The 14209-nt window shown below is 35.3% G+C and overlaps 1 protein-coding gene across 4 annotated transcripts in view; it reads left to right on the plus strand.

Moving 5' to 3' along the window:
* spdl1 (spindle apparatus coiled-coil protein 1) overlaps positions 1-12273 on the plus strand; it is a 40388-nt gene extending 28115 nt beyond the window's left edge. For all 4 annotated transcript variants that reach the window (XM_039776494.1, XM_039776497.1, XM_039776495.1 and 1 more), the window contains exons 8-12: positions 118-258; positions 897-988; positions 1487-1674; positions 2042-2303; positions 11711-12273. In XM_039776494.1, the coding sequence (XP_039632428.1) occupies positions 118-258; positions 897-988; positions 1487-1674; positions 2042-2303; positions 11711-11864 (837 nt within the window). In that variant the 3' untranslated portion in view covers positions 11865-12273. The remainder of the gene's footprint in view (positions 1-117; positions 259-896; positions 989-1486; positions 1675-2041; positions 2304-11710) is intronic.
* The last annotated feature ends 1936 nt before the right edge of the window (positions 12274-14209 follow it).

Raw genomic sequence — 14209 nt, forward strand, 5'->3', positions numbered from 1 at the left:
AGTGATAATGTTGAAGTACATCTCCCATTCCTCCACCAAACTTTAAACTTTAAATTAAGGATGTTGTTAGATTGTGGTTACACTCTCCTACTTTTATATTTTGGTTTTGTTCTTTAGGTTCAAATTGCCACCTTACTTCAGCTAAAAGGTTCTCATGCAGATGCAGGGCAACTTGAGCGTCTACAGACAATGCTTAATCAGAAAAATCATGAAATAGAAACATTGATGGTTAAACTGCATCATCTTGAAAAACTGGAGGTATGTTGTTGATATTAAGTTCTTTTTTTTTTTTTTGCTGACTTTAGCAAACAGGGTTTCACAAAGTAAACTATTAAATGCCTGCTGTACTATTTCCACCCCTACCCCTTAAGTCAGGGGTTTCAACTCCGGGCCTGGAGTGCTGCAGTGGCTACAGGTTTTCATTCTAACTCTCTTCCTAATCAGTGACCAGTTTTTGGTGTGTTAGTGTTTTTTTTTTTTTTTTTTTTTCACATTTTCAGAAACTAATTTTAAATTTTTCCCTGGTTGATTAATGTATGATAGCTTTATTACTTGTTTTGGTATATTTGTTCACAATCTACGGTAGAGGTTTAAAGCAATTCATCTTTTAATATTGACTCATGTCTTTTTCTGGTATTTTAATATCTAGTACTGAATTTAATGTGTTTATATTCAAAATGGCCAGGGTATTTTTTCATGGGGAAATGGTTCTGGGATATATTAGATGCAAGGTATACAAAGTATTGATAAGTAGTACTTAAAAATGCCTAATATTACCTTCCACAATTTCATCATTGTTATATTTTAAATTCAGTTTAATTACTGAACAAATCTGGACATTAAACTATTCTAATAAGTACATCTTCATATCTTAAGTACAGTATCTCCTCTTTCAGCTGAATCACAGAGTTGAACCTTCCACAGAGGTGGAAAATGAAGATGGCACCTACTACACAGACCTCCTCAAAATGCAGCTGATGAATTCCAAGTAATGTATCTTTCTAAATATAGAAATTTGCTAATACATATTATTTGTTCTTCTCTATCTTGGACTTTTTTTTAAGTTACTGCTCATGTGGCATAATCTAACCGCTCCAGAGGCATGATATTTCACAACTATCATAGGAACGATATATGTGAAGTTTAAATATTCACTCCCATTTTCTCAAAACATTCAACGGTAACTTGTGAAATGACCCAAGATAAATGTGCATTTTGATTGATTAATCCCCTGTCCAAGACTGATATCTGCCTAGGACTTCACCCTACTTGTAGAAACTTGGGTGTGATTCTTTCTGACCCTTTAATAGACAAGATGGGCCTTTTTCAATCCATCCATACATTCTTTGATTCCTCTTGTACTCAGTTTTTAGTTGGCAATTGACTACCCTCTACCCCAAACATACTTTTTTTGAGTATACATTGAGCTTCTAAGTTTCAGCAGCAAAATTACAGTTGATGTACTTGTCTTCTGTTTTGAAATTAGGAAAGAATCAGACAGACTGGGTAATGAGTTGTCTCTCCAGCGAATGAAGGCTTTGGCTGAGAGTCAGAAGGTTCTAGAAGTGGAACGGAAGCTTTTCAGCAGTGAAAAGACACTCAAGCTCTTTCAGAGTGAAAATATTAAGCTACGTGTCCAAGTGGATGAGCTGAGGATGAAATATGAACCACATGGTAAATGTATTGCAGGTCTATTTGTTGGTTTATGATAAATTATTGAGCTACTTAAGCACTAAGACCTGAATGTATTTAATGGGGTTAAACAGAAAACTTTCGACTGTAATGTTAATCGTGTTTTGCTAAACATTTTTGATGGCGAGTGTATTTGTCCATTTCCTACATTGTGTGCAGTTATTACTGGTGTTTTGAATACATTTTAGTGCATGTTCATGGATGTTTTGCTATAAGAGAATAGCAATGCAATACCCACAAAGAGATGCCCTTGTATTTTCATTTCACAGATTGCCTATCTAGATTTAATATACTATATTTAAATTTCTTAATATCTTTGTATGCATTAATTAACGATTGTATTTTTCAGAAATGAACAAGAGTCGCATTCAGAAACGGAGAAGAGAAAAACTGCCAGTTGATATCCAAGAAAATGGACCAACTCAAGAGGATACGAAAAATGTGTGTAGCACTTCAGTACCTACCATCTTTCAGTCCACTGCATCAGCAGAGAGCTTCATTAGTACACAAGAAAATATCCAGCCCTTAGAAGCTGAAAAGCAGTTACCCCGTGATACCAAAAAGGTCAGAATATCTGAAGAGCCACCAGCTACTGCAACAATATCACCCAGGTCAGTTCCCTATGCCATAGTGAGCAACTCACGGCCATTACCTTTCTTTCTTCGCTGCATGAACTGTGTCCTCTGTTTCCTCTTTCTCTTTCTGGGCTTTATGCAAACTGCAGTTTCTAACTTTATCTTGCCCAGACTGACCCTGCCTTTCAGGAAGGCAATTAATAGGAAGAACTTGCGCTAGCTATCATGGGGAAACCACTAAGAGCAAAATTAAGAAAATATATTTCAGCTGTCAAGCCCAAATGTGAAATTTTCTAGTTTAGCATATTTTGTAAAAGTTTGTAAAATTAGAAAATGATGGATATCAAATAGAAAGGACACTACTTTTTAGTGATAGTAAGAAACTGCAAAATTAATGTTAGCAACTTTAAACTCGTTAATAAGCTATATCATTTTTTTTGTTCTAAGAAACTATGTGTAGGCTTAAAATGTTTTTCCATGTATTTTGTTGAGTGTGTCCCAGAGAGACTCAAAATCCAAATGTCTTTGTTTGGGAATGTGTTTAGACAATTTTTTTTTTCTTCATTTAAAATTGCTTGGTTTTTCTTAAATTCTATTTTAAATTCTGTGCTTCTATTAAATAGATGTATCTTATAACGCCACAGACTTAAGCACTTCTACAAAGGACAGTTAATATTTGTAGTTAAACAGGATACATGTTGTAGTTATTTTATCATTTTTTTATGTAATTTCTAGAGTTTATAATAGAGTGGCATTTTGAGTTTTTTTTATACTGTTTAGAATGTAACTCTTTGGTTCTTAAAATTGTGGTGTTAGTCCTGTTATATGGTAAAGTCTTATTAATATTCTGAAACTGTTAATAACTAGGGCTATACTTAAATGAAAACAGAAGAGTACCCATGAGTATGGGGCTAGCTAGGCATGTGCAAAACAGTAGTTATTCTATAAATGAGTATTTTCAGTGAAATTACTGTTTGTCTTTAAAGAATTAAGTGAAAAAATGAACAGTATCTTTCATATTTCTGCTTCTATAGTCCTGTATCTTTATTCTTATCTAGGGAAAGCTATTGAAACTGTATATTTTACAATGACATTTCTTTAGACAAATGTTGCAGTGTTAAAGTTTCAAAATCCCCCTATTTCAAATATAAATTGAGATGATCCGGAAAATCTTTAGGGATTTAATGAAATTGCCAAATGGCCATAGATAATGATTTAAATTTTTTCTGTAAACAATCAATTTCTATGTAAATCTGTATATACTGCGTGTGTGTGTGTGTATATTGTATATACATATACACACGTACTGTATATATTGTGGACACTAGGGGGAAATCGAGCCCACCCTTTGGCACAACTACACAGGCAACAGTCCCAGGTTCAAATTAGCCCTTTTGTTAAACAAAAAATACCTCAGCTGTAGCATACTTTTCTTTCTTTTGCCTTTTCAGTCCCCTGTGAGCTTTGTCTCTCCTCTGCACCTTACTCCTACTGGTCTGTCCCAGGAGTATTTCCAGTTTCCAAACCATTGTGCTCCAGAAGCACTTCTGGGTTTGTCAGAACCACTGTGAAACAGTGGATTTATCTCTTGACGGCTGCCCCTGGCAGCACTAATGGAACCCAACATGGCAGCCCTATAGAACCATACTTCTGATGCTACCCTTTGGGCATCCAAACTGGGGTTCTCCCGAAGGGTTTGTGCCATCCAGCATAGGGGAAAGACATCCTGAGCATGTGAGGCAGTTTCCTACTGTCTCGCTTTTCATTTAGCCTCTGACCAGGAAAGGGACTGCTTTGCAACCCAATTGGGATGCTTCTCTCCAGGTCATCCATCTACTGTGCTGACCTCCAACCTGGGAACGGGATTCCTTTTTGTTGCTGGTGGGATGCCAGTCCTTGTGCACCAGCTGCCATAGTGTCCTTCTACATCCACTTCCTGGCCAGGACAGTGAATGTCAAACCAGCCTTCCTGTCCATCCATTATGGTGGCCGCCTAACCAGCAAGGGTAGAGGGCTGTGCTGGCTGGGACACTGGTCCATCCATCACTACACACACGTAATATATGCATACTGTGTGTATGTATGTATGTAAGTTATAGTATAGGTCTAGGTGATACAGTATATAATTATATTAAATATTTCTGTAATGACCCTGTCAGAATTATACAGTGTATACATATTAGAGAGAGCATTGGTAAATAATTGTTAGTTGTCATCCTCTGCTTATTGGGAAAAGTAAAGTTTTACTCATAAAATTGGGGGAGAAAAAAGGCTTTAAAAACTGAGAAAAATGAATACGCTTAATGTCCTACATGATAGACTCTGACAAAGGCTTCAGTACACTACCACCATTTTCCCAGGGCACAGATGTTCCTGCACCTACCCTGTATAAGTTTAAAGGTCTTTTTGTATTCCATTGGATGAAAAAAATGGATATAGTTGTATGGAAATGTACAACTGGAGAGACATTTGCACATCAACCAGTGTCTTTAAAGATTAAATATTTATAGGTAAATGAGCTGATATTTTTGACTGAGGGGCTTTGGTGACATACCCCATTCAGTTAAGCCCTGTTACACTGTCCCCCTCTAAATCTCACCCTCTTCAACAAAAGGCACTCCAGAGACTGACTAACAGGGCCAGTCCTTGACTGGCACGATCTTGTCCCATATTTTTACAATATGAGAGTTCAGTAACTCTGTTAAAACCCCCGTACATAAATGATCCAGTGCCACTTAAGTTAATGCCCTAAACAGTTATTGGGAATAATACACAATAATACTTTTTCAAAAAAAGTAAAATCTCCTGTAATTATGACAGAGTGCAGATTTTAAATATAAAATGTAAATGTTTTGTCAAAACTAACAGCAGTCACTTGAAACCAGGAAGGTCTATGGGTGAGAACCCAGGAAACTCCCCAACTTAGATATTCTGTGCTGTCATAATTGAAATGGTCCTCAGCCATGATACTTCTGTGTCACTGAAGGCACAAATTCAGCCTTTTCCCAAAATCACAATTTGCCACATCCTTTTCCCCAGTTTTTTCTTAGAAGAGAAAAAAAAAAAAACGCTTAGAAAAAGATAAGTAATGGTTGTTAACAGAGCTTTAAGTCAAATTCTTTATAGTGGAAGGAATACATACACAATGTCTCCTCTTAGCATGGAGTCAGAACAGGTGGTTAAACAGTTTCTTCGTAGAGGATAAAGAAAATATCAAAATATTGTCAAATACTGTATAACAGTCTTTCATGTGATGTAGGGAAAAACGGTTTGTTTATATTGCATTAAAACTATTTAATACAAATATTAGGTACTGTGTTTCAGATTTTTCCCCCCAGGTTCTTTATATCCTTAGTGCTTTTAGACTGTCCTCTTCAATTTAGATCACATGTTTAAAAACTGCTTTTATTCTGAATTGGAAATTGCAAAAAGGTTTTTTTATTTAGTGTTTGGTTAACCATTTCTTTAATTTAGGTTTAGGGTCTTTGTTAGGATGGAAGCTCATCCTGTGACAAAGTTGAAATCATTCTGGTGAAGGCTTTTGTACTAGCGCCCAGTGTAGGCAGGGATTGGCTCCAGCAGACCCCCGTGACCCTGTAGTTGGGATATAGCGGGTTGGATGATGGATGGAAGAAATTATGATGCTATTGATGTTAAAAATGACCCGATAACTACTGGCTGTTAAAGTGGTACCACAATATTAACTCATTGTTGGGGTTCTTCACCTTATATTTGTTAACTTGTAAATTAGTTTACATAATAGTGAGAATATTTAAACGAAGGATCTTATACAAGGAATACACTTATCTTTCAAACTATAGGGTTTTAATTAAGCAGAGTTTTCACTATAAATGTGTTCTTGGCTTATTACTCTACAGTTGAATCAAGCAATTTGACAATGTCAGTTGCATATTTGTGAGACGGACCCATGCCCACCAAAACTCATTTTGATTCATGTCTTTGAACAATTTCCGATTACTTCTAATGGAAACTTTGTGCTTGTGATAAAAAGAAAGGTCTTTAAATAAACACAGTGGACCTTTTTCAGCAGGTATTAGTGTTTTATCCAATTTGTTTTTTAAAATTAGTTTAGGACATTTATGCATCATGGAAGTAGCTTTTAATGATGTGCACACATTTCAGCAATGATAATACCTTATTGTCATGGTCTGGGACCCTGTATTAGTTAGCTTTCCCAGAACCTGTTACAGGGAAAAAAAATGGACCAATTCTAAGAAACAAATCTGAATGGGATGCTGCTCATATTTATTTTTATTTTTGTCATCTTGGCCATCTGACCTTATCGTACTTACCTTTAGAGACTTAGAATACAATATATACAGGGTGAGCCAAAAAGAAGCACATTTCAAATGTTTATTCTCCAAAAATGCTACAAAATAAAATACATTTCATTACGACACGAAAGGGTATAAAAAAATTTTTTCCACGGTTTTAAAAATGTCTTTTTTTAAGGTGGTGGCCATCATTCGTGATACACTCTTCGAAATTTCTGAATGTTCGCATGACTTGTTCGGCCATTGAAAGGGAGTAGGATTTTGTTGCAAATAGCATACTTGAGGGATTCAAGGTTTTGAGGTCAGTGTGTGTGTGCGCCTTCAACTTGAGAGAGCCCCACAAGAAGAAATAGCACGGAGTAAGATCCGGTGAATGCCACCCAACATCGCCTCGCCGCACAGGGTGATCGGGTTCCCCGGAAACATTTCCTGCAAAACTTGCATGGATCTTCGCATCATAAGAGCTGTTGCTCCATTAATTTGAAACCTGTCATTCATCACATCCATTTTTTCCAGCTGGGGCCTCAAAGTTTTGTCGCTTTTCAATGGAACTTTCTGAAGTGACAGTTGTTGTTCTCTCTTCCCCCATAAAGGGCCTACAATGGCAAATTCTGCAACAGCGCACCAAACTGTAACACGCTGGGCAGGGGTCTCTGAAGTTCAGCCCATTAGCGAACACTTTGCTTATTTACACAACCATTCAATTGGAATTGTGCCTCATTGCTGCACATGACAATGGCATCTTGATGAACGGTTTGCAGAATGTTTGCACACAACTCTCTCTCAGTGAGTTCCTACACTACTATTTTGTTTGGTTGGAAATTAAGGTCCTTATGCAAAATCCTCCTCAAAGACATGTTGGAAATACCTAAGGCAGAAGCATGTTTGTGCGCTGAACGTCTAGGAGACTATAAAATTCGTTTGTACAGCCTGAGGCTGGCCTGGAGATGTTCTGGTCAATGTTGTACCAGTTTGTCTAAATTTAGCCACCCACTTAAGAATTGTTTTCCAGTTTGTAATGTCACCATTAGGAGGAATGCTGAAGTGTGTTTGGAAGGAGTGTTGCATAGTGATAATGGATTTGTTGATTTTGAAGAACGCTTCGAGAGCAAAAGCATGGTGTGCACTGGACCAAGGCATATTGCCAACTGAAAACTACAAGGGATCGCCTATCAAAAGGACTCCCCAACTCAACCCACTCAGCTGCCTCTACCTCATGCAGTGACCTTGAGAAATGTGGTAGTTCATTTTGGCTCACCCTGTATTAGGACGATACTTTTCTACTGAATACGTATTTTGTTAAGCTCAGTTTTTATTATTGCTTATTCATCATTATTCTTAATTTACTTGTTTTGCTTTTCACTATTTCTATGACACCCTGCAAAACACTACATTCTGTATATGAAAAATTGGCTTTAGAAATAAATGCTGTTGCATTTATAAACACACATTCAGTGAAACTCATTTAGACTGGGATGATCTGCAGCCAGTTTGTTAGCATGTCTTTAGAATAATGGAGGAATTTTTTTTTTTTTTTTACTGAGCGGGGTGTCATCAGTAAGATAAACGTAGCATAGGTGGGAATATATGAAACATTTCTTTATGTGAGAAATTGTGTTGTTTGCAGTGGAACCATCCTCATTTAAGTATTTTTGTAGGAACCATGTACACTTTATATTTAAAAAGCACACCATGCTCTGGGTTCAAATCAAAACAGTATAGTGATTTTTGGTAATCAGTGCTCTAAGTGCAAAGTGAATATTCCAGTGTCCTGCACAATGAGATGGCCTGTAAAGCACTAACTAAAAAAAAAAAGTTCCATGTCTGTGTGAAAAGTATTCTGTCTTGCTGCAAGCTCTGCTACTTGTGTATTTTACAAAGTCAATCAAATAAATCCCACTGTATTTTACAAACATCCTTTTGCTAAATATGCTACAGTATTTCCTGTTGGTAAATGTGCACTTATAGAAATGACAATGTTTTGTTTAAACACTTTATTTGTTTAATCTGCTACAATACTTCATGGTGCTGTGGTGTTATTCTTTAGTCAACCTTGTGGTCTTCCATTTTCATCCGTTTTGTAAATTCTTGAAACCATCGTCTGCACAGAAGGTATTACCTTATCAGTGTCACCTGATTCAAGTAAAATTGCTCACTTTAAAATGTAACAAATCACAAAGCACTTTCCTTCTAATGCTGTACTGATTCTGATCAACTTCAAATAAAATGTAATTCTTGACCGCTAACTCACAAAACAGTCTTGGAACTTGCATCCTGCTACAGAGCTACATTATAAATATGCAGAGTCCATTTCTAGTCTGATAATGCCTTGCATAATAATCAGTTGTTTATACGGCACGAATGTGCATCTTGAAGCTGTATAGCTTCACCACAAAAGGCTTGACCACTAGTTAAGACAGTTTTTTGTAAAAAAGAAAGAAAATAGGCAGTTGAGAAATGATTGCAGAACAGGAAGATACATTAAGCTAAGTTGAAAATTGAACATTACATATTTTAGCAGAGGTAAAATTACCAGAGGAATTTTGATATTCTCGGTAACATTTGACAATATCACCTACAAGCTGAAAATGTAAACTAAAATCTTGTTTTTAATGCATATGGTTGTCAAAAACAATTTTGTAATGTAAAAGTAAGTTTTAGTGTCTTAGACAAAAATAAAATATGTACAGTTTTCTAGAAATATTTATTTACACATTGTGTGCTATCTCAAAATTGTTTTGGGTTTGTTTACATGGCAGTAAACAACACTACTGTTGGGTCACCCTCCGAAGAGATGTGACTGTTATTTTAATCAGTGTTTAGACCATGTTTCAGGAAATAGTACTACTATTGAGGAGATGTTCAATATCGTATTTATTTAAAATGTCTTGCGAAGGTGTGGCTTAAAGAACATTATTTTGAAAGTTTTAGGATTGTTTTGAGAAAGTTGTGCAAATGGTGAAGGGAAAGTGTTACAAAAGTGTGTCAAGTATGTTGAGGGTTTCAAAGAGTGCAAAGCTATGGTAGAGTGTGTGGATAAAAGTTGGAATTATGAAGTCCCGACTCCTTTACAATTTTGATGTGACAATATATTTAAATGTGAATTTCCTTTTTTTCTTGCATTTTTAAGAAGGTTCATCATAGAAAGAGCTTTTTGTAATGTAGTGTGTTCCTGTGATGCTTTTAGAAAATGTTAAAGCACACCTTTACTTACTTAATGGAGGAGTAAGATTCTCAAATGTGATATTAAATAACATTAGCTCCAAATGAGTAGTATCAGGCATGTGTGAAATGTGTTATGGATTGACTTTAATTTAATTTGAATTTGTTTGCAAGGATTTTTTTTCTAATGAATCTAAAAGTGAGTTTTTTTTTTTTTTAAAGTCTGCATTTCATAATTAGCTATATAAAACACTCAAGAGTGATAGGAAATACTATTTGTTTTCAAAATTGCAATAGATACCACACAAGTCAAAGAATAATATCTTCATTTGGCTTATTAATCTAATGAGCTTGATGTTTCATTGGTATAACAAGGAAGAGCATTTTTGAATATTTAAAGTGCAACACTCCCACGTCCGAGGGATTCCACACAGTAACATTATTGGGATCTTAACCTATTCCCCATATTTGTGTGTTTAATTGGCAACTATAATATGGGCCGTTTGGGGTGGTTAAGTCTGATGTATTTTGTAAATGTCTTGCAGTGGACTAGTGTCCTATTCAGAACTGGCTCTTGCCTTTTTTTTTTAATCATCTGAACCTATTACTATAGACCCAGAAACTAGCTTATGTGGACTGAATGGGTGGAGGAATTATACCTGGAGTTCAATTTATAGAGTTCTTAAATTTCTGTGAAACTTTAATTGTAGTGGAATAAATTACATACATTGTAGAATTCTATTGGTTTTGACTGCAGCAGGCAGCATTATACAAACTGTAGACCAATAAAGCTTCGATTTAAGAGACAGTAATTGACATTTTTTTAGTTTATATTGTGCAAGACAGGAGTTCCCTAATGTTGACTGGCATAAATCTTATACCATGAAGATATTGTATTCACAAATACTTCAGGTTTACTGGTTTAGACAAACATCAAATTTGCCCTTAAAGTTGGAAGCATGTAAAACATTGGCAGCTTCAAAAGAAAAGGCATGTCATTTGTTTTAGGATAGTCTCTTTGTAATTAAAAAACTGAAACAAACACAAAAAAACAACACTGCCTAAACCGTTAATGTGATTATAGGTTAAAAGTAAAAATGTTCTGTAGTGAATTGTCAGGACATGCACCTTTTTATCACAGCTCTGGTGTGAATATCATATGCATATCGATAGAACAGGATATGGTAAATGTCAAATGAATTTTTTTCATGAAAATCTACAACTCAATCATTCCTTGTTAGACCATGTGGTGGTAGCTTTCCATTTGACTTTTGAATGAGAAGCAGCAAGATTCTACAAAACATTGTGGGTTTCCTGCCTTTGTTTAATCTGTTTGTGTTACCTTTAACTAGCAGTTTATGAATTCCAGTAGAGCTATACAAGAACTGCTTGATTTTTAGCACTTTGCCTTTCTTGTTTGTCTGTTTCTCAGCATGTTCTGCTATGACTCAATCTTTTTACTTGACTTTCAGCTAATATGAAAACTTCACAATGTATTCTAAATTGTTTCACCTATTTTTTAATTTTGAGTAATAAAAATAAAGATCAATTGTATGTAATTTCTTTGCAGACAATTCTTTTACAACTCAAATATACCGATAGATGTAGGCAGTTTTTTTTTTTATTTTTTAGACTTTTACATATAGAAATAAGGGAGGAATATTTTATATTTTTAATTTTAATAGTGTAAGATTTACATACTCAACAATTGAACTATGTGAGACTTAAAATATGGCATTTATTGCCAATAGTAGGTTTTACACACATTGTTTTCTGGGATATTTCTGTCAGAGTTGTATTGTAATCTGTCTTTTACCTTGCTTATAGCAAAGTTAGTCTTTGGTTTCAATAAAACATTTTAGTCAAAAATAGCTAGCTGGAGTATTAAGGTAGTAATAGTGAAAGGTGGTAAAATTAAAGTTTAACCATTACATACTTCAGGTCTGTATTTTAAAGCTCAATATGGATTGAATGGTTTGCCTGTAGGTCTTCTCCATTGGACCATAAAATTGGGAGCATTAATGAAGCGGAAAGAGGAGCAGAATACAAGATGCCTGAGAGGAAGAAGCGTGAGAAGACATGTTCTGTGATCCATGTTCCATCAAAGCCTACTTCTGAGAGCCAGTGTGCTCAGCAGTAAAATATTGTCAGTATGCTTCATTCATCTTTGGGTACTGTAACAGGAAAAAATGGTTCAGTTGGGAGAAAAGTGGAAAGAAGTTTAAATTAAAGAATTACTAAATTGGTGCAATGTTTTATTATTGTAAAATTCACTGTGACAAATGTTTAATATAGTCATCATTTCAAATATTATAGTAAAAGTAACACTTTCAGTGAAAGAAAGCTCAAACATTTATGGGATAGGAACTTTTGTTTCCGGTTACAGCTTTTACTACTGAAAATTAAAGGATTTCTATAGAGATTAATTCCTCAGTTTACCATAAACAAATTGAACTTGCTGTTCATAATAAAATGAAATGATTTGAAAAAGTCTGGTCTTTGCAAATATTGTACATGCAGCCAAGTTAAATTAAAAGGTACATGCAAAATGTAAGCCTAACCCTTGCATTTTTTTCAGTGACCCAAAAATCAGTACTTGAGTAGGTGCACTCATCTGTTATCTAAATTAATTTAAATCTTTGACTCGTACTAAGCAGTCTCTTGTCTTTACACTGTGACATGCATGTTTTGTCCAAATGCATTTTCTATGAAAATGTAAGTGTGCCGTTTGTGTTCAACTTTACTTTCAAATTTGAATCCTTCATGCAGAGAAGTGTGTAAAGTGCAAATTAAATTAAGAAAAAACAGTTCAAGAGAGATTTTGACCTTAACTGTAAATAAGTAATTTGTTTCCTTTTATTCTGATATGAAAACCAGAGATGTGTAAATTAATAAAATTCCATTTGTTGCTACTAATGAACTCTAACAAGGGGAAGAAATGGAGTATCAATATGAATCTAACTTTTGACTAATATTTGCACCACGTTTAGAATTTAAGCTTTTAAGATTCCTGTGTCAGTTCCTGTTATGAGTAGTAGTAAATGGCTGGAGATTGTGTATTAAATTAAGATTCTTATATAGTTGCTGAGGACCTAACCTCTTCACCAGCATTTGTAATTTCACTTTTAAAGGACCACAATTTTTCTGACCACAAATTCAAGGAAATACTGGGTTTTCATCCATATATCCTGGATTTTTTCCCCTCAATTTACTACCATGTGCCTTGAACCAGGCATTCCCATGGTGAGGGTGGGGTGAGTGGGTTTGAAAAATTGACAAAATTAATCCCAGCAGGATGTGAAAGCAGAAGAAGGATTCAGTTGTAATAAGAATATTCAGTTATGAGCAAACAAAGTAATAAATTTTATACAGCATTAAGGGTGAAACACTTGGATAAACAGCTAAAGGAAATGTAGAAAAATACTTGTACTCATAAAAATAATGTAATGGTGTTGGCAATTAAGTTTGATATCCCCAGGCCAATCCCGAGTCATTGCTAGCTCCATGGACACAAACCTGGCAAGCCTACCACAGGGAAATTTCCATTTCTTGTGTGGATATTAGTTTGAAATCCTTACAACAATGGCTACCTAAAATAGTGAGTAAATGAGCAAGGATTCTTTTGGTCCTACAAAATCTAACAGGTTCATGCTGTACCCTCGTTAAAATACCCTGCCATAGCGATTCCTGATCCTTCCCCTTAACTGAACACTTGCGTCAAAGGCAGCCTATGTGGCTGCTGTGGACTTTCTTCATATTGGGATGGTGATGCCCCTAGTTGAGGCAAGTTACTCGTGCTACTTATACAATCCATTTATTATAATTTGGGTTCTCTGGGAGGCAGAGCCCCCTGCTCAGTATGGGGAATATAAAGGCTGGCCCTTTACCTGTACTTGCTTCCTTTATGGACCAATTTAGAATGAACAATTAACTTGACATCTCTTTGGGCATTAGGGGGAATTCCAGGAGAATAGAATGTGCAAATACAGTGGCTAGGATTTTAACAAGGAAAGATGTGTTTAATAAAAATTATTCAAAATGAGCCAATAAGCAACAGTAAAGAAATGTTGTACATACACTGAATTTTATATAGTAGTGATTAGAAAACTTGCAAGTATTGTAGAATTAAAATTTTACATATTTCCTCTATGCATTTTTCTATAAAGCAAAATAACTTTCTAATACGAAACAGTTTTAATGCCTTTCCTAGACATATTACATTATTCCAGTTTATTGAAAAGTGGTGTAACAAGCAAATAGTTAAACACTAGTCAATATTTTTTTTTTTTAAGACAGCACAGTACAAATTAATGTTTGAAGTTGGTTCTGTTAATGCAGTCTTAAATAAGATGAAAAAATAATTTGTATCCTATTTAATTCAACCAATTACCTACGCAGACCGGTTGATTTACTTGGGATGATGTGTTGCCCCGAGTAGGGGAGTTGAAGTAGCTCGACAAAGGCAAGGTCTCGATTTCACTGGTC

The sequence above is a fragment of the Polypterus senegalus genome, chromosome 13 (assembly GCF_016835505.1).
Source record: "Polypterus senegalus isolate Bchr_013 chromosome 13, ASM1683550v1, whole genome shotgun sequence".
NCBI lineage: Eukaryota > Metazoa > Chordata > Cladistia > Polypteriformes > Polypteridae > Polypterus > Polypterus senegalus.